The sequence below is a fragment of the Lagopus muta genome, chromosome 7 (assembly GCF_023343835.1).
Source record: "Lagopus muta isolate bLagMut1 chromosome 7, bLagMut1 primary, whole genome shotgun sequence".
Classification (NCBI taxonomy): Eukaryota; Metazoa; Chordata; class Aves; order Galliformes; family Phasianidae; genus Lagopus; species Lagopus muta.
Window position 1 is genome coordinate 3,987,658 of NC_064439.1, and position 26,559 is coordinate 4,014,216.

The window sequence follows — 26,559 nt, forward strand, 5'->3', positions numbered from 1 at the left end:
CTTCCCTTTCCCCCCCCGAGTCCCCGATCCCCAGTTATGCCCCCCCCGGGGGCCGCAGGGCCCTGAGCGCTCCTCCCGGCCCGGCCCGGCCCGGCATGGCGTCCCGGGAGCGGCTCTACGAGCTCTGGATGCTGTACTTCGCTAAGGTGAGACACCCCCCCCTCCCCTCCTTTTCCCTCCCCCTCCAATCCTCCTCATCCTCAGTTCGGGGGTCCTGCACCCCTCCCTCAAAGCCCCTTCTCCATGTTAGCTCTCATTTTTGCCAGCTGTATCTCTACCAATTTGGGGCTCTGGATCCTCCATATTCCAGCCCCCCCCCCCCCCTCCCCCAATTTAAGAGCTCTGAGACCCCCCTCCCTACACCTGCAATCCCGTATTTACAGCTTTGAAATCGCCCCCCCCTCAGTCCTCAACCCCAATTTGGGGGCTCTGCATTCCCCCATTTGCACCTGAGACTCCTCAGGAGCCACCCCCCACCCTCAACCCCCCCCAATTTGGAAGTACGTGTCCACCTTTCCCCCCCCCCCCCCCCATTTTGGAGGCTCTGTGAACCCCCCCCCCCATACCTTCACCCCATCGATTTGACCCCCCTCCCTTCACCCTTCCATACTTTCAAGGCTCTGAAATCCCCTCCCCACCGCCCCAAACCCTCATCCCCTCTTAATTCAGCTCCTCTCCCTGTATCCTTCCAATATTAGGGACTCGGTGACACTCCCCCTGCCCAAATTCCGCCCCCCCCCCCCCCGCAAAAAAAACTCCAAATCCCCCTCTATCCCCACCCCCATTCAGAGCTTCAATGCCCCCCTCCCCAGTCTGGTTCTTCCTGCCCAAGGCGGGGAGCACACCCCCTTTTTTTTCTCCCCCCACCCCATTACTCACACTTGGGAAAGGCTCCATAACCCCCCCTATCCCCCTCTGCTTGTCTGTCCCCCCCCTCCCAGCAGCAGGTGCGGCCGCGATGACATTGGAGCCACGTCCTGGGCTCATTGCTCTCCATTGGAGCAAGCAGTGGGGGGAGGGGGGTCCTACACCTTTGTGGGGGTCGTACACCTTGGGGAGAGTTCCACTCCATTGCGTTCTCCCCCCCCATACATCAGATTCAATTCCGCTCAAGCTGCCAAAGCTTTGTTCATCCCCACATGGCAGGCATCCCCAATGATTGGAGGACAAGGGGTTCCCAACCCCCCCAAAGCCACCACCTCTGGGGATCCCTTTAGCTGTCCTCCCCCACCCCATCCTCTTTCTGGGTCCAAACGATGCGTTTTGGGTGGTGGTGGCACGCAGCGTGGCTTTTAAGGATGAATGGTGAAGCCTTTCGGTCTCACACTGGTGTCATTAGGACCGAGGCTTGTTAGGTGCAGGGGGGGCTTCGTCTGGTTCAGGATTGTTCCTGCACACAGCTCCGGGGGTCTGCAGGTTTCCCCTCTTCCTCCCTGCTCCCCAGTAGCAGCGCTGTGAGGAAATCCTTGAATATTGGCAGAAAAAGGGATTTGGGAACGGTGAAACACAGAGGAGGAAGTGGTGGCAGTCAGTAGGGGAGGGGACCAGTTAGGAACTGGGATGTGCTGGGAGGTCAGGCTGGGGGGTACATGGGGACAGGTGCTGTGCTTGGGGGTGTGCATGCACATTTGTATGGGGGCACGTGCCGTGCCATAGGGATGTGCGTGCTCTTATGGGGACAGGTACCATTGCCATTGAGATGTGAATGCTCTTAAGGGGACAGGTGTCACGCCGTGGGGCTGTGCTTGGTTCTGTGGGGACTTGTGTTATGCCATTGGGGTGTACAGACCTTGTATGAGGACTTGAGCCGTGCCATTAGGGTGTGCATGCTCTTATAGGGATGTGTGCAGTGCCTTTGGGATGTGCACTATTCTGTGCTGTGCCATTGGGGTCTATGTGCTCTTATATGTGCTGTTGTCATTGGGGTTTGCACTCCTGTCTGGGGACACGTGCCATGCCTTCGGGGTTTGCATGCTCTTTTGGGGACATGTGCTATGGCTATGGGTGGTTGTGCTCTTATGGGAATGTGTGCTGTGCCATCAGGGTGTGTGTGCTGTTATAGGGACAGGTGCCGTGCTGTCGGGGTGTGCATACTGTTATGGCAACATGTGCTGTGCCATCAGGATGTGCACAGTGCCATCCCCACACTTCTGTGGGAACGTGTGCCATGGCATTGGGGTGTGTGTGTGCTCTTATGGGGCTGTGTGCCATGCCAGCCAGTGCTGTTAGCCCCCCCAGGCAGGTTGTCCTTAAGCAGCTACCCTGCCTGCCACCCATGGATGTGTCCTTGTCGAGAAGGAAGCTCATTAATTACCAAATCCCAACTGCTGAGCAGGGGGACTTTGTAGAGGATGGGATCTGTCTCTTGGTGGGCAGGGGGTCACCATTAGGTACCAAACGCCAGCGGCATCTCAGGACCGCCGGGGGCCAGACCCTAACCTGAACTGCCATAGGGACCTAGCTGTAGGGTGCATGTGGACACGGGTCACCCCTCGGGGACAATGGCACAGAGGTGCTGGCGCTGAGAGCTCCGTTCCCAGGCGGCTCCGCGCCATGAGCCCCAAAGCCACCCAACAGGATCTGCCAGCGGGGCGGGCACGGCGGGGGCGAGCGGCGCACCATGGGACGCCGGCATGGGGATAAGGGGCACGCGGTAAGGTGACAGTGACAGCCGGACAGGGGGACAGCAGCAGGGTGCCACCGAGGCGGGGTGCTGAGAACGGGCCAACTCACTGCACCCGTGGGGTTGGGTGTCCCCAGGGCGGCGGTGGCACGGAGGGATGCTGCCACAGCCCCGTGTGCGGCGGTGACAGTGGCCCCGCGTGAGCCTCCCCCGGAGGAAATGTCGTTGGGGCCACGAGTGACTTGGCATTTCCTGAGTCTCTCGTATGTTTTAAGCAAACTAAAGCGGGGGGGTGGAAGGAAAAAAATAATAACATCACACACACATACACACACCCCCCCCACGGGTCCCGTCACTGCATGTCTCCGCGCGCGTTTCCGCTCCTCGTCCTCGCTCCGGCGGTGGCGGCACCGGGGGCCATGGAGCCGTGCGGGTGTCCCATCATCACGTCTCCCCCACAGGTAATGGGGTGTGAGCCCCCTCCCCTGCCCCTGGGGCACTGGGGAGGAGCGCTTCTCTCCTCTAAATGGGGCGGCGGAGGGTTTGTGAGCTGCTGAGGGGAGAGCGGGGCTTGCGGGATGCTGGGCTTTGGGGGGCTGGTGCCAGGGGGGGTGTAGAGCCACAGGTGGTGGTGGAGGGACAGTCCCTGCCAAACTGGGGTATGTGGGAACAGGGTGAGCCCAGAGTGCTCCGTATGGGGTGCACAGATATCCAAGGGTGCTTTGGGGGGGTGCACAGGGGCTTGGACATTCCACAGTGCTTACGGGGTGCAGAGGGATGGGGAGATCCCATCCATGAGATGCATGGGAACAGGGGTGACCCCAAAAAGCGTGGGTCACCCCAAGGTTCTGCACGGGGCTGTAGTGCTCCGTGAGGTGCACAGGGACGTGGGTCACCCCAAGCTGCTCTGTGGGGTGCACAAGGGCATGGGTGATTCAAATGTGCTTGCTGTGGTTTGTGGACACCATGGGGTGCCCCACTGGGGTCATGCATTATTCCAAAGTGCTCTGTGGGGCACACATGGCTTTGGGTGATCCCATAGTGCCTTATGGACACCCAAAGGTGCTCCATTACTCCCACAGAAGCATGGCATGACCCCGGGGTTCTGCATGGGGTGCAGAGGTGCCTGGACACCTCAGGCCGCTCCGTGGAGTGCATGGAGATGTGGGTCACCCTAAGGTGCTGCATGGTGTACAGAGGGGTGAGGTGACCCTATGGTGCTCTGTAGGGTACATGGAAACCCAAAGGCGTTTTGTGGGGTGCAGAGGGACGTGGGTGACTGCAGAGTGCTGTATGGGCACAGGGACATCCAGGAACCATGGCTATAATCGTTGGGTGAATCACCCCTTGCACAACCCCATGAGGAGTGGGGCCCGCATGCTACCTACTGATTGGCTGCACCATCCTACAGGGCCAGGTGCTGTTGCTGTTGATTGGCTGGTAGCTAGGTGCTCTGTTTGCTGATTGGTTGGCAACTCTACAGGTTTTGCTTCTCTGTGTGCTGATTGGTCAATAGATCCACAGGTTGTGCTGTTCTGCGTGCTGATTGGCTGATGGCTCCAGGGGTGTGTGGCCACTTGCTGTGCTGATTGGCCAACCGTTCTGGGGGGGTGGGGGGGAGGGGTTGGAAGGAGGGGAGGATTTGGGGATTGTGATTGTTTTGCATGCTGATTGGCCAGTCTTCATGGCACTGGATCCGTGCCAGGCATCCATTGGCCAACAGTTCCCAGAGGCTGTGCTGATTGGCTGGAGGATGGATCCCTAGCGGGAGCTGATTGACCACTACTCAGCTGCCCTTCGGGGGTGGGCACTACAAGGGTTCCCCCACCCCCCCAAAAAAAAACCAACTCAAGCCTCCCTGTTGCAGAAGGACCTGGCATACCTGCAGCAGTGGCTGGAGGCCTTTGTCATGAACTTTGAGAAGGTCATAGCCGTGCCCTCGCTGGAGCCCCGCAGGTGAGGGTGACCCCCCTTCCCCCCAAAAAAAAGAAATTAAAAAACCACCACTTCCCTCTCCCTTTCCTCCCTCCCCCACCCAGTCAGGGTTTTGCTGCAGCTCATCCGCTGCGGTTTGCAGCCATCCGGCCCCAGATGGGAGGTTTTTAGCACGGGGCTGGGGTGGGGGTAAGTCCCATCCTGTCGTTTCCCCCTTCTCTGTTCACTTATTTTCCTCCCCCCGCCCCCATCAGGCCAGAGGAGGCAGTGTCAGAGATCCCAGTGCTGCCAAGAGAAGTGCTGCAGGTGCTGAGCCAGAGGCTGGCACAGTGTGTGGGGCAGGGTCCCCGCCTCGGGCAGGCACTGCTGCTCCTCAAGTTCTTCATCATCATCTGCAGGTGGGTGCAGGATCCCCCCCCCCCCCCCATGGACAGATCCCAGCTGCACCCCATCCTCCCCCCCCCAAAGTGCATCACTCCCCTCACAAAAGTACATATTCCCCTCTCAAAAGTCCACTCTGAAAGTTCATTGTGTCGTGTCCCCCCCAAAAGACTGCATTGCGTCCTCCCCATTCCCTGCCCCAAAAACACACTGTCTCCCTCCAGCACGTGCTGTACCCCCACATGCATCATGTCGCCCCTCAGTGACATTGTCCCCCTCAATACACATCACATTCTGACCCCCAAAAAGTGCATCGTACTCCTCTAAAATCTCATTGAGCATTGTGACCCCCCCCCAGAAAAGAAGCACCAATCTCCCTCCCTGGAAGAAAAAAAAATGCGTCTTGTCCCCTTACGTTCCTTGTGCCCTCCCCAGGTGCATCATAGCCCCTCAAGTGCATCGCATCCCCCATTCTCCCCCCCCCCTTACTCCTTTCCATTAAGCAGCCACTCCCTGCCCGTTCCTGTTCCTCTCCCGGGGGGGCCCTGTGGTGGCCGTCTGGCCCCTTCCTGCCTGCTGCTCTCCTGGCGCCGCTGCCTGTACACCGCAGATAAGGCTGTGCTGATGGCAGCCTGTGCTTGCTCCCACCCAATCCCTGGTTGCTGAAACATCCCTAGAGGCTCCCCCGGCAAGAGGACTGTCCTTCTGTCCCCCCTCCCAGCCACCAAAGCCTTTATATTTAGCACTGGATAGGAGCCAGGTCCTGAACAATGGGGCTGCACTGGGCTTTGAGGTTTGGCTGTGTAGCGTGGGAGGATGGGGTCAGCCCAGGACGTGCCCTTGGTCGGCACTTATCCCCATCTCTAGGTGTGTTATTTCCCCCCCTACACCCCTTCCCCATGGCATTTACACCTTACAGAAACCTCGAAAATGTCCAAACCGACAAAACCCCCGGCTTCATCCCAGATGTGCTGGCGCTGCTGCGGATCTGTGCGAGCAAGGTGAGCATTGCCATCGTCACGAACCCAATCCCCAGTGCTGGGAGGGCAGATATGGGGGCAGGATGAGGAAGGGGCTGTTCTGTACCCACCTGACCCCAAATCGTAGCAAAGAGGAGGAAAGAAGTGGGATGGGAGCAAGCATTTGGGCACCATTTTGGGGTGCAGGCTTAAATCCTATTGGGTACCATTTGGATGCTTGGGTACCACTTTGTGGCATCTTTGTGCACAGGGATGAATCCCAATTGGACGAAGCTGGCATAGGAGGGTATTGGGGATATTATTTGGGATTAATCTTTCTCTGCCTGCCCCTGGCAGCTACGCAGTGGCCAGGAGGATGGGGCACAGCTGGAGAGTGTGATGCTGTATGCCCTGCACCTCTGCGAGTGCCTCTTCGACCCCTACCAGACCTGGCGCCGGCAGCTGAGCGGGTGAGCACCATGGGCATGGATCCCTGCATCCTGTACCCTTCTTCTCCCTGCTCCTCATTCCTCTCCTTCCAGAGAAGTTGTCAGCACGAAGGAGAAGAGCAAATACAAGTTCGCCCCCGCCGCTTTGCCCCCCGAGTTCAACACCTTCTTCCAAGGTACAGCCATCACTGCTCCCTGCAGCCCCCCTGCTTTGTGTGGTCTGGGCAGCAGTCCCTGGAGGCTGAAGTCTTTTTATTATCCTGTGATTAACCCTGAGTACCCACCATGGTGTACAGTGCTGGGCCTATTTTATTAGCACCTGACAGAAACACAGCTTGGCTGGGGAAGCTCTGAAAACCCCATCACTGACCTGTGAAATAGAAACCCTCTCTGGGTTAGGGGGCTGCAGAAAGCACCTAAAGTCCCAGCAAGCTGTTAGTGGTGCTGGCTGTGATTCCCCTTCCCCAGCTGAACCTGATTTTAGAACCAAAACCTCTAGATTTTACAACAGCAATCTTCCCGTGCTGCAGCCAAAGCTGAAAATAGCTGAGGGGTTTGCACTCCCTCCCCCCTCCATCAACAACAAGGTCAAGGGTAGGTTGTGGGATGGGTAGAGAGGGGAATTTCTGCCTTTTATTTTCTGCCACCTCTCTTGTACTTGCAGAATGTTTCCAGCCTGGTGGGCAGCTCCCCGACGAGCTCCAGCTCCGGCTCATCCACCTCTTTGGAGCCATCCTCTCCGGGGCCAAGGTGGGATGGGGGCACGGGAAACAACACTGCTCTGCCAAACCTTCACTCCCCAAACTGTGCTGAGACTAAACGGCAAAGCCTTATTTATTACAAGTGAGACGCTTTGCTGCAATTAAACGCCTTAATTCTGCAAAACCTTATAGAATCACAGTTAAAATTGCAAGCCAAAATTCATGGTTTTACCTTTAAAAAGCAAAAATTAAGTTAAGGAGATATCTAAACTGAAACTGATCCAGCAGAGCTTGCTCACCAGCAATAACATGTTCAAATCTGGGATGCAGCTGAGAGCATCTCAGCTGGAAAAATCAGTGCTGAGCACACGCAAGTTCTAATCAACCCGGTGCTTAAGAAAGCAGAGCTTGATTAACAGCTCTGAAATGTGCTTGGAGTTAATTTGCATATACCAGAAGCAGGCAGGAAAGCAGCAATGCATTGTGCAGATATCATAGATTCTTAGAATCATAGAATCACAGAGTGCCTTGGGTTGGAAGGGACCTCAAGGATCATGAAGCTCCAACCCCCCCTGCCGCAGGCAAGGCCACCAACCTCCATATCTAAAACTAGACCAGGCTGCCCAGGACCCCATCCAACCTGGCCTTGAACACCTGACCTGACTTAAATATGGGATTTTGTGCCAAATTAAAAAGAGATTTGTTTTCTTTTTAATTTTCTTTTTGTCCCTGACAGTCCAACGCACTGCAAGCCATTACGCCGGCAGCATTGGAGGTGCTGCTGGGAGTGCTGCGCCGGGTGAGCTCAGGGCCCCCGCCGTGCTTTGGGCTGCTGGGACTGACACTGAGCAGTGTGGTGGCAGCAGTGCATGCCCTACATGCCAGCAGCCCTGGCCCTGTGCCCCTGCGAGTGCTGCTGGATGGGTACTTCAGAGTGCTCAACGCCGACCCCACCACTGTGTCACCGGAGGCGGCCAGAGGGCTCATCGTTCTGCGGGTGCAGATGTTGGGTAAGTTGGGGTATGGGGAGCAGGGTTTGGGAGCATGGGAGAAGGGTAGCGGGGTGGGTGCTGAGCCCTGTTCCCCACTCTGCCATTGTAGATGCCATCCCAGCCATGCTGAGCTGTGATGACCGGCCGGTCCTGCAAGCCGTCTTCCTGAGCAATAACTGCTTCGAGCACATCATCCGCCTCCTCCAGAACAGCAAGGTACCAGAGTGCTGCAGTATGCCTGCACACAGCAGGGTTGGGCTTTGAGATGAGGTCATGGAATGAACTACAGAATCTTAGAATGGTTCCAAACTTAAAGCCTATCCAGTACCAACCCCCTGCCATATGGACACCTCCCATAGACCAAGCACCTGAAGCCCCAGCCAGCCTGGCCAGGGATCACAGCTGCTTTGAGCAGTCTGTGTAAAGAATTTCCTTCTAACATCCAACCTGCATCTCCTCTCTTTTAGTTTAAAACCATTTTGTCTTGTCCTATCACTATCTGCCCATGTAAAAAGTTATTCTTGCATTTTTTCTTGCATGCACTGCAGCATCCTCACCTGCACCATCCTCAGCCTCTGTGACTGTAAACACCCTGAGCAGTGCTGGGATGGAGCCACTCCAGCACCATCCCTGTACCCCAGAGCAGGGCAGGAATGGTGCATAACCCTATTTTTAATCCCTCCACCACACGCTGTTGGTCTCTGTCTTCCTCGCCCCAGCTCTACCTCAACAGTCCACAGGACGCAGGTGAAGCCTACAACAAGCTCTCTGTGCAGCCACCAGCCAGCAATGGGCTCCAGCAGGTATTCTGAGAAACTACCCCACACTCAACTGCCTGGTAGGATTAGGGGTGATGCCCACAGCTGACCCACCACCTGTCCCACAGGTCTTCGACAGCGGCTCCGATGCCATCGCAGTCCATGCCGTCAGTGTGCTCACAGCCATCATGAGCAACTCACCCTCTGCAAAGGTGGGAATGGGAGGAGGATGTCCCCAAGCACAGATGGGGTTTGGGTTTTTCACCCCAAAGAAATGCCTTGGGGTGATGCAGCTCGTCCTAGGGCTTTTGTAGGACCTCATGTACGTGCATGCTTGCAGGAGGTGTTTAAGGAGCGCATTGGCTATGCCCATCTCTACGAGGTGCTGAGGAGCCAAGGCCAGCCCACGCAGCGTCTGCTTCAGGAGCTCCTCAACATGGTAAACACTCCCTTGGCTAACCCAGAAGCCTTCCCATCTCCCATAAGCCTTCTTCTCCTTCACTCTAAGCAAAATACTCTGTGCTGGCACCTCAGTGGAGCAGCTAGGCTGATCTCAGCCCTCTCATCTCCAGTCCCTTCTGGGTCCCCCTCCTAAGGTGGTCACACTGTCTTCAACTTTGAATCATGCTCAGCTTTGGGGAGATTCGAGCCTATTTCAATGCTGTGCTCTTTGCTCTGGGACTGCTGGGTGGGTGTGTGGGGGTCTTCAAGGTGCTCAGTGCAGGAGGTTCTCCCCAGGTGCTTGGTGCACAGGGTTGTCTGTCATTTGTTGCACGAGGGTCTCCAGGAGTCTTGGTGCAGGGGGTTCCCCAAAAATCTTGGTGCACAAAGGGGTTTGCTTTGCAGAGGGTCTCCAAGGCACTTGGTGCAGGGAGGTCTCCCAGAAGACTTCATGTACGAGACTCTCAAGATGCTTGGTGCATCGGGGTCCCCAAGATGCCTTGGGAAGGGGAGTCTCCAAGGTACTTGGTGCATGAGGGTGTCCAACACACCTAAAGCATGGGGGCCCAAAATGATTGGTGCACAAGGGCCTCCCAAGACACTTGGCTGACAAGGGTCTCCCAAAGTGCTTGGTACACAGAGGTCTCCACCACGTATCCAAAATGGCTAGGAGAGGATCCGTCTCTCCATGTGGTGAGGACCTCACTAACCATCTTCTGTATTCCGGCAGGCAGTAGAAGGTGACCACAGCTCCTTCCCAGCACGCCCCATCCGCAACGAGCAGCCCCTGCTCCTGCTTCTGGCCTGGCTTCCAGCACTGGCATGCCGTGAGCTGCAGCTCTTCCTCTCAGAGCGGCTGCGGCAGCTATGCGAGGCCTCTCTGCCCAGCCGCCTCACCTGCGTCAAGGCAGGCATGGTGGGCAGCCTGCTGGCTGCTCTGGCCTCAGAGCCAGCACTTCCACCTGCCTGCTCTGAAAACCTGCTGGAGCTGCTACGTGTGCTGGGCAGGCTTTCCATCCGGCCTGGGGAGCTGCGGCAGCTGTTGAGGCTGCTGAGGCGTGAACGGGGCCGGGGCGCCCACCCCTACACAGCTCCAGTCCTGCGAGTGCTCTCAGGAATGGCACGGGCTGAGGGACCCCCACGGGCACTGCAGTACTTCGACCTGACACCTGGCATGGCAGGGATCATGGTGCCTGCCGTCCAGAAGTGGCCTGGAGGTGCCTTTGCCTTCCATGCTTGGCTCTGCCTCAGTGAGGAGGAGTTCGGGCCACCGTCGAGACCGAAGAGGAGACAGCTTTACAGGTGAGGATGGGGTGGTGAGGGTGAGGATGGTAAGATGCGACTGTCCCCACTGCGCTGTCCTCTCTTCAGCTTCTTCACAGCCAGTGGGACGGGCTTTGAGGCTTTCTTCACCACCGACGGCATGCTGGTGGTAGCTGTCTGCACCAAGAAGGACTACATGACGGTGGCACTGCCGGAGGTGGCCTTCAACGACTCATCCTGGGTGAGTGATGTCCCCATCGCCGTCCTCGTGATGGGGAATACCCCTCACACCTCTTGCTTGTCCCCACAGCACTGCATTGACGTTGTCCATGTCGCTGGCCGCCGGCCTTTCGGCCAGAATGTGGTCAGCATCTACGCAGATGGACACCTACGGAAGACAGCGCAGCTCCGCTTCCCGTCCCTCCACGAGGTCAGGGCCATCCCCAACACTGCACCATCCTTCTCTGTGACACTGGCTGGGAACTGGATACTGCTCCTTAACAGGCTGCCCAGGGAAGTGGTGGAGTCACCATCCCTGGAGGTGTTTAAGAACTTAGGAAGAACTTCTTTACTGAAAGGATTGTGTAGAATCAGAACAGGTTGCCCAAGGAAGTAATTTGAGTCACCATCCCTGAAAGTATTTGAAAGACTTGTAGATGTGGTGCAGAGGGAGCTATTTCAGCTATTTGAGCTAGATTTGACAGTTCTGGGTTCACAGTTGGACTTGATGACCTTAAAGGTCTTTTCTTGAAATGATTCCATGATCTCTTCTCCCATGCAGTCCTTCACCTCCTGCTGCATTGGCTCTGCGGGGCACCGCACCACCACAACAGCCTCCAGCAGCAGCCACCCACCGCCGTCCCATGGGCTGGAGCTGACCTTCCCCCCACATCCCGTGCTCTGCCGCTCACAGTCCTTCCCTGCCACCCTGGGACCCCACGTCTGGACCCCCCTGCAGCCTCCCACCGAGGGAGTGGTGTCCACCACAGCAGCTGGCAGCCAGGACACTGAGTGGGGCACCCCTACTTCCCTCGAGGGCCACCTGGGCTCTGTGGCTATCTTTTGTGAAGTGCTGCAGCAAACCCAGGTCAAGGCACTCTTCTGCCTGGGTACGTAAGGGCTGCACACGTCGATGAGGCTTCTGGTGGCAAATGCATCCCCAGCCCTTCCCCACTGACCCCTCTTTCTTTGCTCAGGTCCAAACATCGCATCTCCATTTACACTGGAAGGTGACCTTGTGGAGCTCAGCAGCAAGCTTCTGCTGTACTACACCCCACAGGTGAGGACAGACCCATGAAGAAGCTCTCACTTCACCTGAACTCACCAGGATCTTTCTCTGTGTGGGGGATGTTGAGCCTATGTCCATCCCTTCCCATCTTTTCCCACTGAGATTTCTTGATGGGTCACACATTGATCATATCATAGAACCATAAAATCACAGACTGGTTTTGAGTTGGAAGAGGCCTTACAGCCCATCCACATCCAACCCCTGCCATGGGGAGGGTCACCATCCACCAGATCAGGTTGCCCCAGTCCCCAGCCATACTGGCCCTGAGGACTGCCAGGTGTGGGACATCCACAGCTTCTCTGAGCAACCCGTTCCAGTGCCTCACCACTCCCTGAGTAAAGAATTTCCTTCTAATATCTATTCTAAACCTTCCTTCTTTTAATTTCCTCTTGTCTTGTGCCCAGCAAGTGTCCACTGTCTTCATAGATTGGGATGCTCTCTTCTAGGCCTGCAGAAATAACATCTGCCTGGACCTCTCTCCCAGCCATGGTTTGGACGGGAGGCTGACGGGGCATAAGGTGGTCAACTGGGATGTCAAGGTATGTTGGGTGCCAGGTGGCCCATCCTGACCCCATGACCTAGGGTACCTTTGGGTTCAGGACAGGACTTTTGTAGGGTGTTACATGGCCATGGTGGTTCCCCAGCAGGGGAGCTGGGGGTGTAGATGGTATTGGTTCCAGCAAGGACCTACAGCTCCACTGAAATCCAGCTTATTCCATGGCCCTCCCAAGGACCTCTGTGCCTTGTGGGCTCTCAGTGTCCAGACTGGGCTCCATGAATGGTCACTGCAGGGGAACACATGCTTCTGAGCAGCCTGTTGGAGGTGTGTGTTGTAGGATAGGTCAAGGCATATTTCACTCTTTGCTGGCCATAGGGCCTTGTCCCTTGGGCAGGATAGGTCCTGCGGATCCCTGGCTCTGGGTGGATATGCAGCTGCCTTCTGTACACGACCATCACCACGCAGCACTCGGGAGCACACAGCAAACCTTCTCACCTCTCTTGGCAGGACGTGGTCAACTGTGTGGGTGGGATGGGTGTCCTGCTGCCCCTGCTCGAGCAAGTGGTGACCAAGAAGGAGGAATCTGAGGACGAGCAGGAGACCAATGACCTCGTAGGGCCAGAGCTGACGTCCTCCAGGAACGCCCAGGGCATGCTCATCCCACTGGGCAGGTCCTCAGGTGAGGACTCTGAGGGGGATGTGGGGCAGGAGCCACACTGCTTGGGTGGCTGGAGGTAACCCCACTGCCACATAGATGCTACCTATGCCTGGCTGGTATTGTCTTGTCCAGAACACCAAGATTTATAATGTTACAGAGAAATCTTGCTGTTGCTGACGTATTTTCAGGTTATTATGACCAAATTAGTCGTAAGTGAGAAGTTCTGGGAAGATGAAGGTGATTCAAGCTTGCTGACCTCCGTTTTGACTTTGCTTTTAGTCTCTGATGTCTTATCGTACACTTAGGTTCATGCAGAAGCCTTAGCCCCCATAGAAAATGTGAGATTTTTCCCTACTAACTCAGAGCAGCTGAGGTTTCCACTCAGTTAAATTGGAGGGAAATGGGTGAATGGGATGGCAAGTACATGGAGAAAAGTCAGTGACAGGGTCACCAGGATGCCCATCATGGTCAGAGGTGGGAAGGAGCCTGCAGGGAGCAGGGCTGATGGCTCCCAGCTCTGCCCTGTGCCTTGCAGAGAGCAGGCTGGAAAGGAACAGCGTGGCTGCCTTCCTGCTGCTTGTGAAGAACTTCATCCGCAACCACCCAGTGAACCAGGAGAGCCTGGTGCAGTGCCACGGGCCGGCCATCATCGGTGCGCTGCTGCAGAAGGTGGGGGCTGCCACAGCTACTAGGCTCCGTCCTGGGTCGCTCCCCATGCTACAAACCTTCCCTCTCACCCTGGGCAGGTGTGCAGCCCACTGCTGGATATGAGCACGCTGATGGCCTCGCAGATCCTGATGGAGCAAGTGGCCTCTGAGGGCAGTGGACTGCTGCTGCACCTCCTCTACCAGCATCTCCTCTTTGATTTCCGCATCTGGAGCAACAGCGACTTTGCTGTCCGCTTAGGTGGGAGCAGGGGCATCTGCAGGGATCCCTGGGATGGTGGTGTGGCCACCAGGGCTGCTCACGGCCTCTCCATGCAGGTCACATCCAGTACCTGGCCAACGTCGTCAAGGACCACAAGCAGCGCATCCGCAAGAAATACGGGGTGCAATACATCCTCGACTCCATCCGGACGTACTACGGGTGAGCTGCTGCTTGTAGCTGGGGCATCTAGCCCCCAGGCACCAGCACCGTGGTGGGCTTGGTCTCTGGGAGCTGCACATTGGGTTAGATGCTTTTATTTGGGATTATATTCCCCCTGCAAGCATATCAAGGAAGCATTACGATAGGCGCTTCTGCGCCCTGTGCCCTGTCCCTTCAGAGACCCAATACATGGGGTAAATGTTGTCTTGTGTGCACAGTTGGCCTGAAGGGATGTTCACTGTCCAGGAGTTGCTCAGGCTTCATGTTGGGATTTGGGGTTGTGCTGATGATGAGGGACAAGGAGAAAGAAGGTGGCTGTGGACTACCCAGTGGGAGTATCATAGAATATGAGTTGAAAGGGACCCCTAAAGGTCATCTGATCCAACTGCCCTGCAGTGAACAGGGACACCTACAGCTTGATCACGTTGCTCAGAGCCCCACACAGCCTGACCTTGAGTGTATGCAGGGATGGGGCATCCTCCACATGCATCTCTTCCTCAGTTCCTCCAGGGAGAAGTCCACAGCTACTGATGACATCAAAACGGTACAGACATCCCTCTTCAGCCTGGTGAAGGATTTTTTCTGCAGGAGCTTCTCTGGGGAGGAGATGCAGAGCTTGCTGAACTATGTGGCCGCAGCACAGGATGAGCAGCAGGTATGAGTTCAGGCCATCCAGGTCCCACCAAATCACCCTAAACATTGTCCCCAGACAACTAGGGCTGCCCCTGCTCTTGGCAGTGGTCAACAGGCAAGTGGGGAAAAGGCACTCAGGTACTGCTGGGGTGCATGGAGGACAGCATGCAGCCGTCCCTGTTGCCTGTAGGTCTGCGGAGCGCTGGAGGTGATACACAGCCTGCTGAAGGGCTCACCCTCCCAGGAGCAGCTTTTTGCCTTCCTCTTTGAGCCAGGCCACGTGGAAGTCCTCTTCTCACTGCTGGTACAGAAGAAGTTCTCAGATGAAGTACGGGAAAGAGTCTTCAGGGTGAGATATGTCTCTGGTATTGTCCCTTGGGGCTGGGGGTGTCCCTACAACAGCATCACCATCCCTCTCTACCTTGCCAGGTGCTCTACAAGATGCTGAAGTACGAGAAGGTCCCTGAGCGCTGCAAGAGCCGCCTGAAGTTGAAGGACATTGGGTACCAGGGGCTCATTGCCTGCCTCAGCGACATCCCCAGTTCCATGTTGCTCTTCCGCTGCCTCTCAGAGCAGGTCCTTGGGGCAGGTACCGTGTGTCCTGCCCAAGTCCACCCTGTCCCATCCTGAATCATACCACAAAGGCCATCCTGTTGCCTTACCACGGGGCTCAGCTGGCTGGGGGTAAGCCTGGGGACCTTTTGTCGCTTTGGGAGACAAAAAGCCCTCTCTCTTTGCCTGCAGATCCTCCTAACTACAAGGACCTGGTGGCTGTGGTTTACCTGTCCCACCGGGCTGACCTGACCGTCCGGCTCGATATCTGCCGCAAGGTGAGCAGAGCCTTTGGTGATCATCCATCCCCCGCCATTCAGAGGGTCCAGCTACCCCTAGAAGAGCTGAGGTGACTCCATTGGATCCCTCTTCTTCTCCTTCTGCAGCTCTTCCACTTGATCTACGCACAGCAGGACATGGTGAGGCAGCTGGCCAGGCTGGCGGGCTGGCAGGACACGCTCACCAAGCTGTATGTCAAGGAGTCCTACGAGTCCCGCCAGCACAGCCTCAGCCACTCAGGCAGTGGGGGCTGCCTTGAGCTCCTCCGCTTCACAGACCACCCCAGCAAGGAGACTGAGGTGGGCAAGGACAACATGGGCAGCATGAGCCCGCTGCCAGCTGAGCTGCAGGAGGTGGACGTCTTCCTGCCACTGGGATACGAAGCCTCAGACCAGGAGCTCTCTGAGGGCTTCTCCGACCACTCCATCTCGCCCAGTGGTCGCACCAAGTCCTTCCACTCCTACAACTTCAAGTCCTTCGACTCCTCCGACCGGGCGAGCCGCTCTTCCTCCAACCCTGGGGATGTCCCCTTTGATGGGGTCTACCACCCACTCTCGCCTTTCTCCACCTCACCCTTCGACCTGGGGCTTGACCTGGCCAGCACCAGCTCCATTGCCACAGCTGAGAGTGGTGCACAGACACCTGCCAGCGGCCCCGGAACCCCTTCACCCCTGGAGAGCTTCAAACCCTTTCCAGGAATGCGAAACCGCAAGAGCTCCAGCCTCTCCAATGTGCTGGATGAGAGCAGCTACCAGGATGCTCTGCCCAGTGACAACATCTCCAACACCAGCAACCCCCAGGTGAGCCCCAAATCCATAGCGCTGCCCAAAAAGGTGATACTGTTGGGAATCTCTAATGCTTTTCCCCCTCCTGTGGTAGCAAACGCCTGAGGAGGAGCTGTGCAACCTCCTGACCAACATCATCTTCTCGGTGACGTGGCGCGGGGTGGAGGGCTGGGATGATGCTGCATGGAGGGAGCGTGGCCAGGTCTTCTCCGTCCTCACCAAGCTGGGCACGGCGTGTGAGCTGGTGCGGTCCCCCGATGAGATCAAGCGCAGGTTTGCAGGGGGAATACAGGCTCTGTGGATGTGCTGTGGGGCTGTTCCGGGGTGGTGGCCACCCTGCAGAGCCACCTGCTGTCCCACAGCTTGCTGGAGATGATGCTGGAGTCAGCGCTGACGGACCTGAAGGAGTCGGGGCCAGCTGCACTGCCTGGCCTCACCCACAATGCACTCAAGCTGCTGCGACTGCTCCAGGACTTCTTGTTCTCTGAGGGGCACAACAACCAGGCCCTGTGGAGTGAGAAGGTGCGTGGCTGCAGCCAGGGTCCCAGGTCGAACCCTACACCTTTGTGCTAGTCTCTAACCCTGGAATCAGCCCTGACCCTAAACCTAGCCCCTAACCTGTAAACCACAAGCCTAACCCTAGTAAGTAACCCATGGCCTAATTCTGAAACCTAGTCCATAACCTGTAAATCCAGCCCCAACCTCTAAAACTAACCCTAAATCTAAGCTCCATCCATGTGCTCTTGCCATAAGCCCCAGCTCTAACCATAGGTCTTAACCCTAAATCTAACAGAACACCCTGTTGTAAACCTAACCCTAATGCTAACCACTAACCCTGTTAATCCTTGACCCTCAACCCTGCCCTTAACCTGTAGCCTATAAACCTCATCTTAGAAACTAACCCATGCTTTAATTCTAAAACCTTGTCCTAGCCCATAATCTATAAATCTGACCTCTTAACCTGATTCTAAACCTTTACCCTAACACTACACTCTGTTAACCCCAATCCTATAACCTAGCCCTACACCCTCATCCTAACCCCTTAACCCTACAGAACCACCATGTGCCCAAACCCTATACCTAGTCCTATCTCTAATCCTATACCCTGTCCCTCATTTAAAACCTATAATCAGACCCATAACCCTACCCCTATATTCTAAACACTAACTTAACTTATAACCTGGAAATCTAATCAGACCTAATCCCAATCTTAACACTTAATCTTAGCCCTACACCATTACCATGAGCCCACACTCTAAGCCCTGACCTGCTACCCTGATGCCAAACATGCTTTCACCTAATTCCCTGCCCTAACCCCAACCCTCATCCCATCCCCTACCCATAACGCAAACCCACAGCAAGCGAAGTCAGTGATGTCTGGGAGCTGGGGACAGACCTGCTGGCTTTGTGAGGACTCACTGTGTCCCCCTTTCTCCCCCCACCCCAAGATCTATGAGGGGGTGAGCAGCCTGCTGGACAAGCTGGGCGTCTGGTACCACCCAGCCAATGGCACCTCTGACCTCAAGGAGATGGCCCAGACAGGGCTGCGCATCCTGGTGGGCTACATCCTGCTGCAGGACCCCCAGGTAGGTCACCCCTTCCCTGGGCTCCGGAGCAGACTTCAGCTCTTTTGGGTGGCTCCATTTAATGCCCCATCTATGTGTGTGTGTCCCCTAAGCTGCACTCACTGGCCTACGTGAAGCTGCACAGTTTGCTGCAGACTTCCACAGCCCCCAAAAAAGATGAAGCTTGCTACCTGCTGGGCAAGCTGGAGACCCCACTGCAGCGTTCACTGGATGCCAAATCAGAGACCTTCTCCTGGCTGGTGCCCATTGTGCGCACGCTCATGGACCAGTGCTACGAGACTCTGCAGTTGCAGCAGTTCCTGCCCTCGTTGCCTCCCACCAATGGCAGCCCCACGTTCTATGAGGACTTCCAGCAGTTCTGCACCACCCTTGAATGGAGGAGCTTCATTGAGAAGCATGTGGGTGCTGTGGGGTATGGGGTGGTATCGCTGGGGGTGTTGGGGAACCTTTCTGAAGCTTAAAGAGGGTCCAGAGGAGGGCTGCAAAGATGATCAGGGGACTGGAGCACCTCCCCTACGGAGATAGGCTGAGTGAGCTGGGCTTGTTCAGCCTGGAGGAAAGGAGGCTGCAGGCTGATCCCATTGCAGCCTTTCAGTACCTAAAGGGAGCCTACAAACAGGAGGGGAATCAACTCTTTGAAAGGGCAGATAACAGCAGGACAAGGGGAAATGGTTTTAAGTTGAGGGAGGGGAGATTTAGCTGTCAGAGGGAAGTGGTGAGAGTGGTGAGGTGCTGGAACAGGCTGCCCTGAGAAGTTGTCCTTAGAGGTGTTCAAGGCCAGGATGGATGGAGCCCTGGGCAGCCTGGTCTAGTAATAAATATGGAGGGGGGTTGGAGATTCGTGATCCTTGAGGTCTCTTCCAACCCAAGCCATTCTATGATTCTGTGATTAACTTTGAGTAACATGTTGGAGCTGGGTTCCACCATTGCCACTGGGCTGGGACAGCACAGTTCCAAGCAGGGTTGACCTCCAAAAAAGAGATGCTCGTAGCTGGATGAACAATAGATGGTGCTGGTACCAATGCACCCTGCAACATCTCTCTTTTCCCTACTTGCTCTTCAGGTGCAGCCCACCATGGCCCAGTTTGAGATGGACACATTTGCCAAAAGCCACGACCACATGTCCAACTTCTGGAATGCCTGCTACGATGCCATGATGAGCAGCTCCCTGCGGAGGGAGCGGGACAAGGCAGACAGCAGGAAAATGTTCCAGGTGCTGCCTCCTCCTGGCCCCAGGGACATTACCATGGGGCTGGGCTCCTCATCCTGTGGCCGTGGTCCTAAACCCAAGGATGTCATTCTGTGGGCATGCTCCTTTCCCTCACCCCAGGGTCATGCTCATCACTTTGGGAACGTAATCCTGGAGATGTGCTCCTCACTCCAGTATGTCATCCTAGGGTTGTGCTCCTTACCCTGAGGGCATACTCCTCACCCCAGGAACATGCTCCTTGTCTCGAGGACATGATCCTTGAGATGTGCTCCTCATCCCAGAGATGTTATCCTGGGGACGTCCTTCTCATCTCAGAGATACTGTCCCAGTGATACGCTCTTCGCCCCTGGATGTCATCACAGGGATGTCCCTTCTTATCCTGTGGACATCATCTGCAAGACATGCTCCCCACCCCAGCATCATGCTCTTCACCTTGGGGACATGATCCTGGAGATGTGTTCTTCATCTCAGGGTTCTCATCATCCCAGTAATGTACTCCAATACCCCTGGGGCACAGATGTATGATGATATCCCTGACCCTAGGAACGTGCTTCTCACACCAGGGACATCATTTGAGGGTCACCCCAGGGTCATGCTTCTCACCATGGGGACATGATCTTGGGGATGTGCTCCTCAGGGATGTTATCCTGGAGACATCCTCCACACTCCAAGAGATATTGTCCCAATGATATGAATGTTATGCTCTTCAGCTCTGAGATATCATCCCAGGGATGCTCTCCTTGCCCCTGGGACCTCCCCAAGTCCCATCTTCACCTCACCCTCCCTCTCCCTTGGCAGGAGCTGGTGCTGGAGCCAGTGGCAAAACGTACCAAGGCTGAAAATGCCCGGCATGCCAACGTGCTCAAGCAAGCCAACAACCATCACAGCACAGTGCTGAAGCAGTGGCGCTCCCTGTGCCGCCTCCTCACTTCACCTCGCTCCGCCTGGGCTGACCGGTGAGCACCCATTGTCCCCCCCTTGGATGCAGGGGATCACAGATGGGGGCCTGGGCTGCCTTACTCCATCCCGCCCTCAGGAACCCACCCGAGGTTCGCTGGAAGCTGTCAAGTGCTGAGACTTACTCCAGGATGCGGCTGAAGCTGGTGCCCAACCTGAATTTTGACCAGCATTTGGAGGCCAGCGCTCTGCGGGACAACCTGGGTGAGGCTCCTAGGGGCTCCTTGACCCCTTGTTCCCCCTGCCAGTGTGATGCTTACTGACCCCTCCTCATTTCAGGAGCTGATAACCTCCACAATCCTGCTGAGTCCCTCCCACTTGCCATGGCCAAGGAGGCTAAGGTGAGCGAGCTGGAAGATGACCAGCTGGCTGAGGAGGATCTCCCCATCCTGGACATCCAGTGAGTGTCCCCATCCCCTTCCATTACACTTGGTCCCCCAGGCTGGGAGTGTTCTCACCACCCTGTGTCACTCAGGGCCGAGCCCAAGGAGCAGAACCAGCGGGAGAAGCTGGTGGTCTCAGAGGACTGCGAGCTCATCACAACGGTGGCTGTTGTCCCTGGCCGCCTGGAGGTGACAACCCAGCATGTCTACTTCTACGATGGCAGCAGTGAAAAGGAGGAGACAGAGGGAGGTAACAACATGTGCCTGGGAGAGCTTGGGATGGGGTGACTGAGGCTCAATCTCTGCTTAATCACTGGTCTTAGAAAAGTTAGAGTAGGTCCTTGCTCCTCAAGTGGAATGAAGATGCCTCTATCCATCCCCCGTCCCCCCTGAAGTCCATCTCCGTGCATGCTGACCCTTTTGGGGTGCTTTCCTTGATGTGGGCCAGGTCCAGGCTGCTCCCTGGGGTGGTGCTGTCCCCAGTTTCTACCTCATCCCCTGCCTGTCTCCGTGCTGTGGGTCACTGAAGCCTGTGGTGCTCTGTGCTGTCCCTGCAGGGATTGGCTACGACTTCAAGCGCCCCTTGTCCCACCTGCGCGAGGTCCACCTGCGCCGCTACAACCTGCGCCGCTCTGCACTTGAGCTCTTCTTCATCGACCAGGCCAACTACTTCCTCAACTTCAAAAAGAAGGTGAGAGCACCCCAGATCCCCCAGTCTCCAGCCAGGCACCTCCTCAATGTCCTAGGGCTATGTTAATGTCTGCGTGGGGACCTTGAGCTCACCAGGGCTCCTGTCTCCATCCCTGCAGGTGAGGAACAAGGTCTACTCCTGCATCCTGGGTTTACGGCCCCCCAACCAGATCTACTTTGGCAGCCGCTCACCTCAGGAGCTGCTGAAAGCCTCAGGGCTCACCCAGGTATCCATATACTCCTGAGAGAGGATGAAGGGTTGCCCCTAGTGGGGACAGCTATGGAGTTTGCTCTATCTTCTGCCCCCACATCCATCTCTGCCGTCATCTCTTTGCTCCAGAAATGGGTTCTGCGGGAGATCTCCAACTTTGAGTACCTCATGCAGCTGAATACGATTGCAGGACGCACCTACAATGACCTCTCACAGTACCCCGTGGTGAGCACTCTGCATCCCCTCCCCATACTGAACAGTGGCCCTGGAAGCCCCACAACCTGACTCACTTCCTTCCCCACCCAGTTCCCTTGGATCCTGCAGGACTACGTCTCGGAGACGCTTGACCTCACCAACCCATCTGTGTTTCGGGACCTGTCCAAACCCATTGGGGTCGCCAATGAGAGGCATGCACGGGATGTGAAGGAGAAGTGAGTAGCCCCAGAAAAGAAGGACCAGGGGATCAGAGCTCCTGCCCTGACACCCCTGCTTTGCCACCGCAGGTATGAGAGCTTTGAAGACCCCACAGGCACTGTGGACAAGTTTCACTACGGTACGCACTACTCTAACGCAGCGGGCGTCATGCACTACCTGATCCGTACCGAGCCCTTCACCACGCTGCACATCCAGCTTCAGAGCGGCCGGTGAGCACCCAGCAGTGGGACCCAGGGCCTGGGGCAGAGCCACTGCCACCCCCAGGGTCCCACAGATGCCCCGTGCCACCAGGTTCGACTGCTCGGACAGGCAGTTCCACTCGGTGCCAGCAGCATGGCAAGCCCGCATGGAGAACCCTGTGGACGTCAAGGAGCTCATCCCTGAGTTCTTCTACTTCCCTGAATTCTTGGAGAACCAGAATGGTGATGGAGGGATGGGGATGGGGATGGGGATGGGGACAGGATGGTTGTAGCCTTGACTGCTGGCTGTACTCTGCCCACAGGCTTCGATCTGGGCTGCCTGCAGATGTCCAACGAGAAGGTGAGCGACGTGGTGCTGCCACGGTGGGCACGCTCCCGTGAGGACTTCATCTACCAACACCGCAAAGCCCTGGTGAGATGCTGGAGTGGGATTGTTTTGGGGAGAAAACGGGCATTCCCAGCCCTGCTGACACCCAGTGTCCATTCAGGAATCAGAGTACGTCTCAGCCCACCTCCACGAGTGGATCGATCTCATTTTTGGGTACAAACAGCGAGGCCCAGCTGCTGTGGAGGCCCTCAACGTCTTCTACTACTGCACATATGAGGGTGAGCCAGGGGGACAGGGTGGGGGGGTGCCCACTGGCGGCCTCACTGACACCCCCATCCCCAGGTGCTGTGGACCTGGATGCCATTGCTGATGAGACACAGAGGAAGGCTTTGGAGGGTATCATCAGCAACTTCGGGCAGACACCCTGCCAGCTGCTCAAGGTGGCTCATTCCTTCCGAAAAACCAAAGCCCCCTGCCTCGTTTGAGGAGGTGCTACCCCGTTTTCATGGCTCTGTCCCCCCAGGAACCCCATCCTGCCCGGATGTCAGCTGAGAGTGCAGCCCGAAGGCTCGCACGCCTGGACACCCGTCCACCCAACGTCTTCGAGAACTTGGACCAGCTCAAGTCCTTCTTTGTGGAGGTGGGAACAGGGACATGGGGTGGCAGGGGCACCAATGAGGAGGGGACCCACTGACCGTGTGTTCCCTGCAGGGCATCAGCGATGGTGTGTCCCTGGTGCAAGCTGTGGTCCCCAAGAACCAGGCGCACTCCTTCATCACTCAGGGATCCCCCGATGTCCTGGTGAGCAAAGGGGAACTGGAGGATGCTGGTGTTGGGTGTCTCTGGGCCATGTCACAGCTGTCACCACCTCTGCCCAGGTCACCGTGAGTGCCAACGGCTTGCTGGGGACCCACAGCTGGCTGCCCTACGACAAGAACATCTCCAACTACTTCAGCTTCACCAAAGACCCCACCGTCTCCAATGCAAAGTGAGCCCGCAAGGATATCCTCTGTCCCTGGGTTCCTTGGGTCACACAGCATCGTGGGGTGCTGGTGGTGCCATTCACCTGCCTGCGTCCTTGTCACCATCCCATGTCCCTCCACTCCAGGACCCAGCGTTTCCTGCAGGGCCCCTTTGCCCCCGGTGCCGACCTGTGCTCCCGCACTCTGGCTGTGTCCCCCGATGGGAAACTGCTCTTCAGTGGGGGACACTGGGACAACAGCCTGCGCGTCACCTCGCTGGGCAAGGGGAAGGTCATTGGGCACATCACCCGGCACATAGGTACAGTATCCCCCTCCACAGGGTGCCAGGACTGTGCAGGGACATCTCCCCAGACTCCATCTCTGCCTCTCTCTCGGTGCCACCTGATGCTGAGACACCTTGGCACAGGAGCAGCAGCTCAACGGTGTCTCCCTTCATGTCACAGATGTTGTTACCTGCCTGGCACTCGACCTGTGTGGCATCTACCTCATTTCTGGCTCCCGGGACACCACCTGCATGGTGTGGCAGGTCCTGCAGCAGGTAGGGAGCTGCACTTTGTGCCAGCTCTTAGCATGAAGACAGTCACTGCTGGGAGTGTGCAGTGGCACAGCAAGGTCCTTGAGGTCCCTGTGTGCCCTCCAACAGGGCGGGTTTTCCAGCGGCTTGGCCCCCAAACCCATCCAGGTCCTGTACGGCCACGATGACGAGGTGACGTGCGTGGCCATCAGCACCGAGCTGGACATGGCTGTCTCAGGCTCCAAGGTCAGCCAGGGCAGGTGGCGTGGCTCATCTCTAGGTGTTGGCAGCACCAACCACGGCTACCTTGTCCCCTTTCTCCTTAGGATGGCACCATCATCATCCACACCATCCAACGGGGGCTCTTCATGAAGTCCCTGCGGCCCCCCTGCGAGAGCTCGCTGCCCGCTGCCATCACCCACCTGGCTGTGGGGCCGGAGGGGCAGATTGTCACCCAGACCGCTGTGGGTGAGCGCGCTTCCCTGAAGGTGAGGTGGCACGGCAGGGCTGGTGTCCCCATGTCCCCCACTCCCTCCTCTCTGTTATCCCTCATTTTGCTCTCTCTTGAAGGATAAATTCACGCTGCACCTCTACTCAGTGAATGGGAAGCACCTTGCCTCCGTCCCGCTGGACCAGGAGGTGACGGCCATGTGCATGACGGAGGAGTTTGTGGTGCTGGGGACCATGCAGTGTGGGCTGGAGATCCGTGACCTCCAGAGGTGAGGGATAGAATAATTGAATCGTTAAGGCTGGAAAGGACCTCTCACATCACCAAGTCCAATCATCAGCCCATCACCACCATGCCCACTGAACCGTGTCACTCAATGTGACATCTGATGTTACACCCCCTTGAGACTCCCATAAGTTCCCATCTGCCACATCTTCTCTTCTTTGCAGCCTCCAGGCAGCAGTGCACCCTTTGCCCATGCGAGTGCCCATCCACAGCGTGTCGGTGACCAAGGAGAAGAGCCACATCCTTGTGGGCCTAGAGGATGGCAAGCTGATTGTGGTGGGGGCCGGGCAACCTGCAGAGGTGAGCACAGCCATAGGGATTGGGAGGTCAGGGCAGGAGGTGGAGGGGGGCCACAGAGATGCATCCTCTGTGCTCAGCTGGACTGGGGAGCTCCGCTTGTCCTCATCGCTCTCAGAGCAGGGAGGGATGGGAATGGTGATGGGTTAGAGTATGAGTGGATTGGGAGGGAATAGGATTGGTTGAAATTGGTCAGGATGGGATGGGATAGAATGGATGGGTTGAGGTGGGATGAGATGGGACAGAACTGATCGTTTGGGATGGCTTGGGGTGGAGTGGGGCAGAATGAGTGTATTGGGTGAGGATGGGGACTGTTGGGTTGGGTCAGAATGGTTGGGATGGGATGGGGCATGACAGAATGGATGGGTTAGATTGGTACAGGATGGGTTGGGTTGGGACAGAATGGATGGAATGGATTGGGGTAGGACAGACAGGATGGGTGAGATGGGGATGGGAATGAGGATCCACCCAAGGGTAGGGTGTGGGGTTTGGATGGAAGTGGGAGAAGAGAGAGAGTTGTGGGTGGGGTTGAGGAAAGAACTGGGGATAGGGATGGGGATGCAGATCAGGAAGTTGATGCAGAAGATGGAGGAAGGACTGGAACGGGAACTTGGAATGGGATGATGGGGGGGTGAGGATGAATTTGGAGTTGGTGGAAGAAATAGGAGATGAAGATGGAGACGGAGTTGGGGATGTGAAAGGAGATGAGGATGGGCTTGGAGCTGTGAAAGAGGGTGGGAATGGAGATATGGGAGGGAATGGAGATGAGCTGTGGGGTAATTGCTGACCTCCCCCTCCCCTAGGTGCGCCCCGGCCAGTTCCACCGGCGGCTCTGGCGTTCCACCCGCCGCATCTCCCAGGTCTCAGCTGGCGAAACGGAATACAACCCCACCGAGGGCAAGTCCTAGGCTGGCACCCCACACCCGGCCCCGATGGCCTTCCTACAGCACCCGGCCCCTCCTGGGGGGGCACGGCATGAAGGGGGACACCGATCCTCCTGCAGCAGCGCCCCAAGCCCCTTGCGAGCCGGGGGGGGTGAGGATGAGGAGGGTTGAGCCCCAACGGGGGCTGCATGCTCGGCCCCATGCCGTGGCCTTATCCAGCCCCATTGGGATGGGGGCAACAGCACGTGCACGGGGGGTGAGGAGGTGCTGGGGGGGGGACCCTTGCTGGGAAGGGGGTACCACATCCCCCCCCTCACACCCGCTGGCCAGGAGCCGGCTGCATCCCCCCCTCCCCCCCAAAGTTTTTTTCTATCAATTTCTAGCTCTTTTACAAAAAAAAAAAAAAAAGAAAAGAAAAGAAAGAAAAGAAAGAAAAAGAATAATATATCTGTCTATAAGAAATAAATGTGCACAAGGCCTTTGTCTGCCCCGCGCTGTCTCTGTTAGGGACATTCTTTCCCCCCCATGCAGTGTTTTTGGGATGCCGTGAGGGCACGGGGCCCTTCTTTTCTTCCTGCCCTACATAGCAGGGCTGGCCTGGCACTGGCTGTGCTCCGGGCGGGGGGCCAGTGGCCCCGTGTCCCTGCAGGCTGTCTGTGCTGTCCCCAGCCTGCCTGGCACACGGGTGCACGTGGCAGCCACCTCCTGTCTCATGTCACAAGCTGGGGGAATCTCAGCTGTGTCCCCACGTGTCACAGGCACGGGAGGTCTCAGCCTGGTCCCCACATGTCACCATCGTGAGGTCTCAGCAGCCGTGTCCCCTGGTGTAATGAGTGCAGGGGGTCTCAGCTATATCCCCTCATGTC

General features: G+C 56.8%; 1 protein-coding gene across 1 annotated transcript; it reads left to right on the top strand.

Annotated features, from left to right (window-relative positions):
- NBEAL2 (neurobeachin like 2) lies at window positions 1–26,047 on the top strand. The gene is given in 57 exon segments (XM_048950887.1): window positions 1–146; window positions 4,491–4,579; window positions 4,813–4,956; window positions 5,859–5,940; window positions 6,256–6,368; window positions 6,441–6,523; window positions 7,012–7,097; window positions 7,785–8,058; window positions 8,150–8,256; window positions 8,760–8,843; window positions 8,927–9,010; window positions 9,139–9,237; window positions 9,970–10,541; window positions 10,611–10,743; window positions 10,813–10,932; window positions 11,284–11,611; window positions 11,699–11,781; window positions 12,237–12,329; window positions 12,797–12,968; window positions 13,483–13,616; window positions 13,694–13,853; window positions 13,931–14,033; window positions 14,535–14,688; window positions 14,857–15,015; window positions 15,096–15,255; window positions 15,411–15,496; window positions 15,605–15,699; window positions 15,893–16,008; window positions 16,011–16,297; window positions 16,377–16,555; window positions 16,645–16,804; window positions 17,731–17,868; window positions 17,961–18,266; window positions 18,932–19,081; window positions 19,877–20,034; window positions 20,115–20,239; window positions 20,315–20,435; window positions 20,511–20,668; window positions 20,976–21,109; window positions 21,228–21,335; window positions 21,449–21,544; window positions 21,626–21,750; window positions 21,823–21,963; window positions 22,046–22,176; window positions 22,257–22,366; window positions 22,443–22,560; window positions 22,625–22,722; window positions 22,806–22,922; window positions 22,994–23,083; window positions 23,161–23,270; window positions 23,391–23,563; window positions 23,709–23,803; window positions 23,909–24,025; window positions 24,106–24,267; window positions 24,350–24,498; window positions 24,677–24,812; window positions 25,613–26,047. Coding segments are annotated over 57 exon segments (8,061 nt in total). The 5' UTR covers window positions 1–95; the 3' UTR covers window positions 25,718–26,047.
- The last annotated feature ends 512 nt before the right edge of the window (window positions 26,048–26,559 follow it).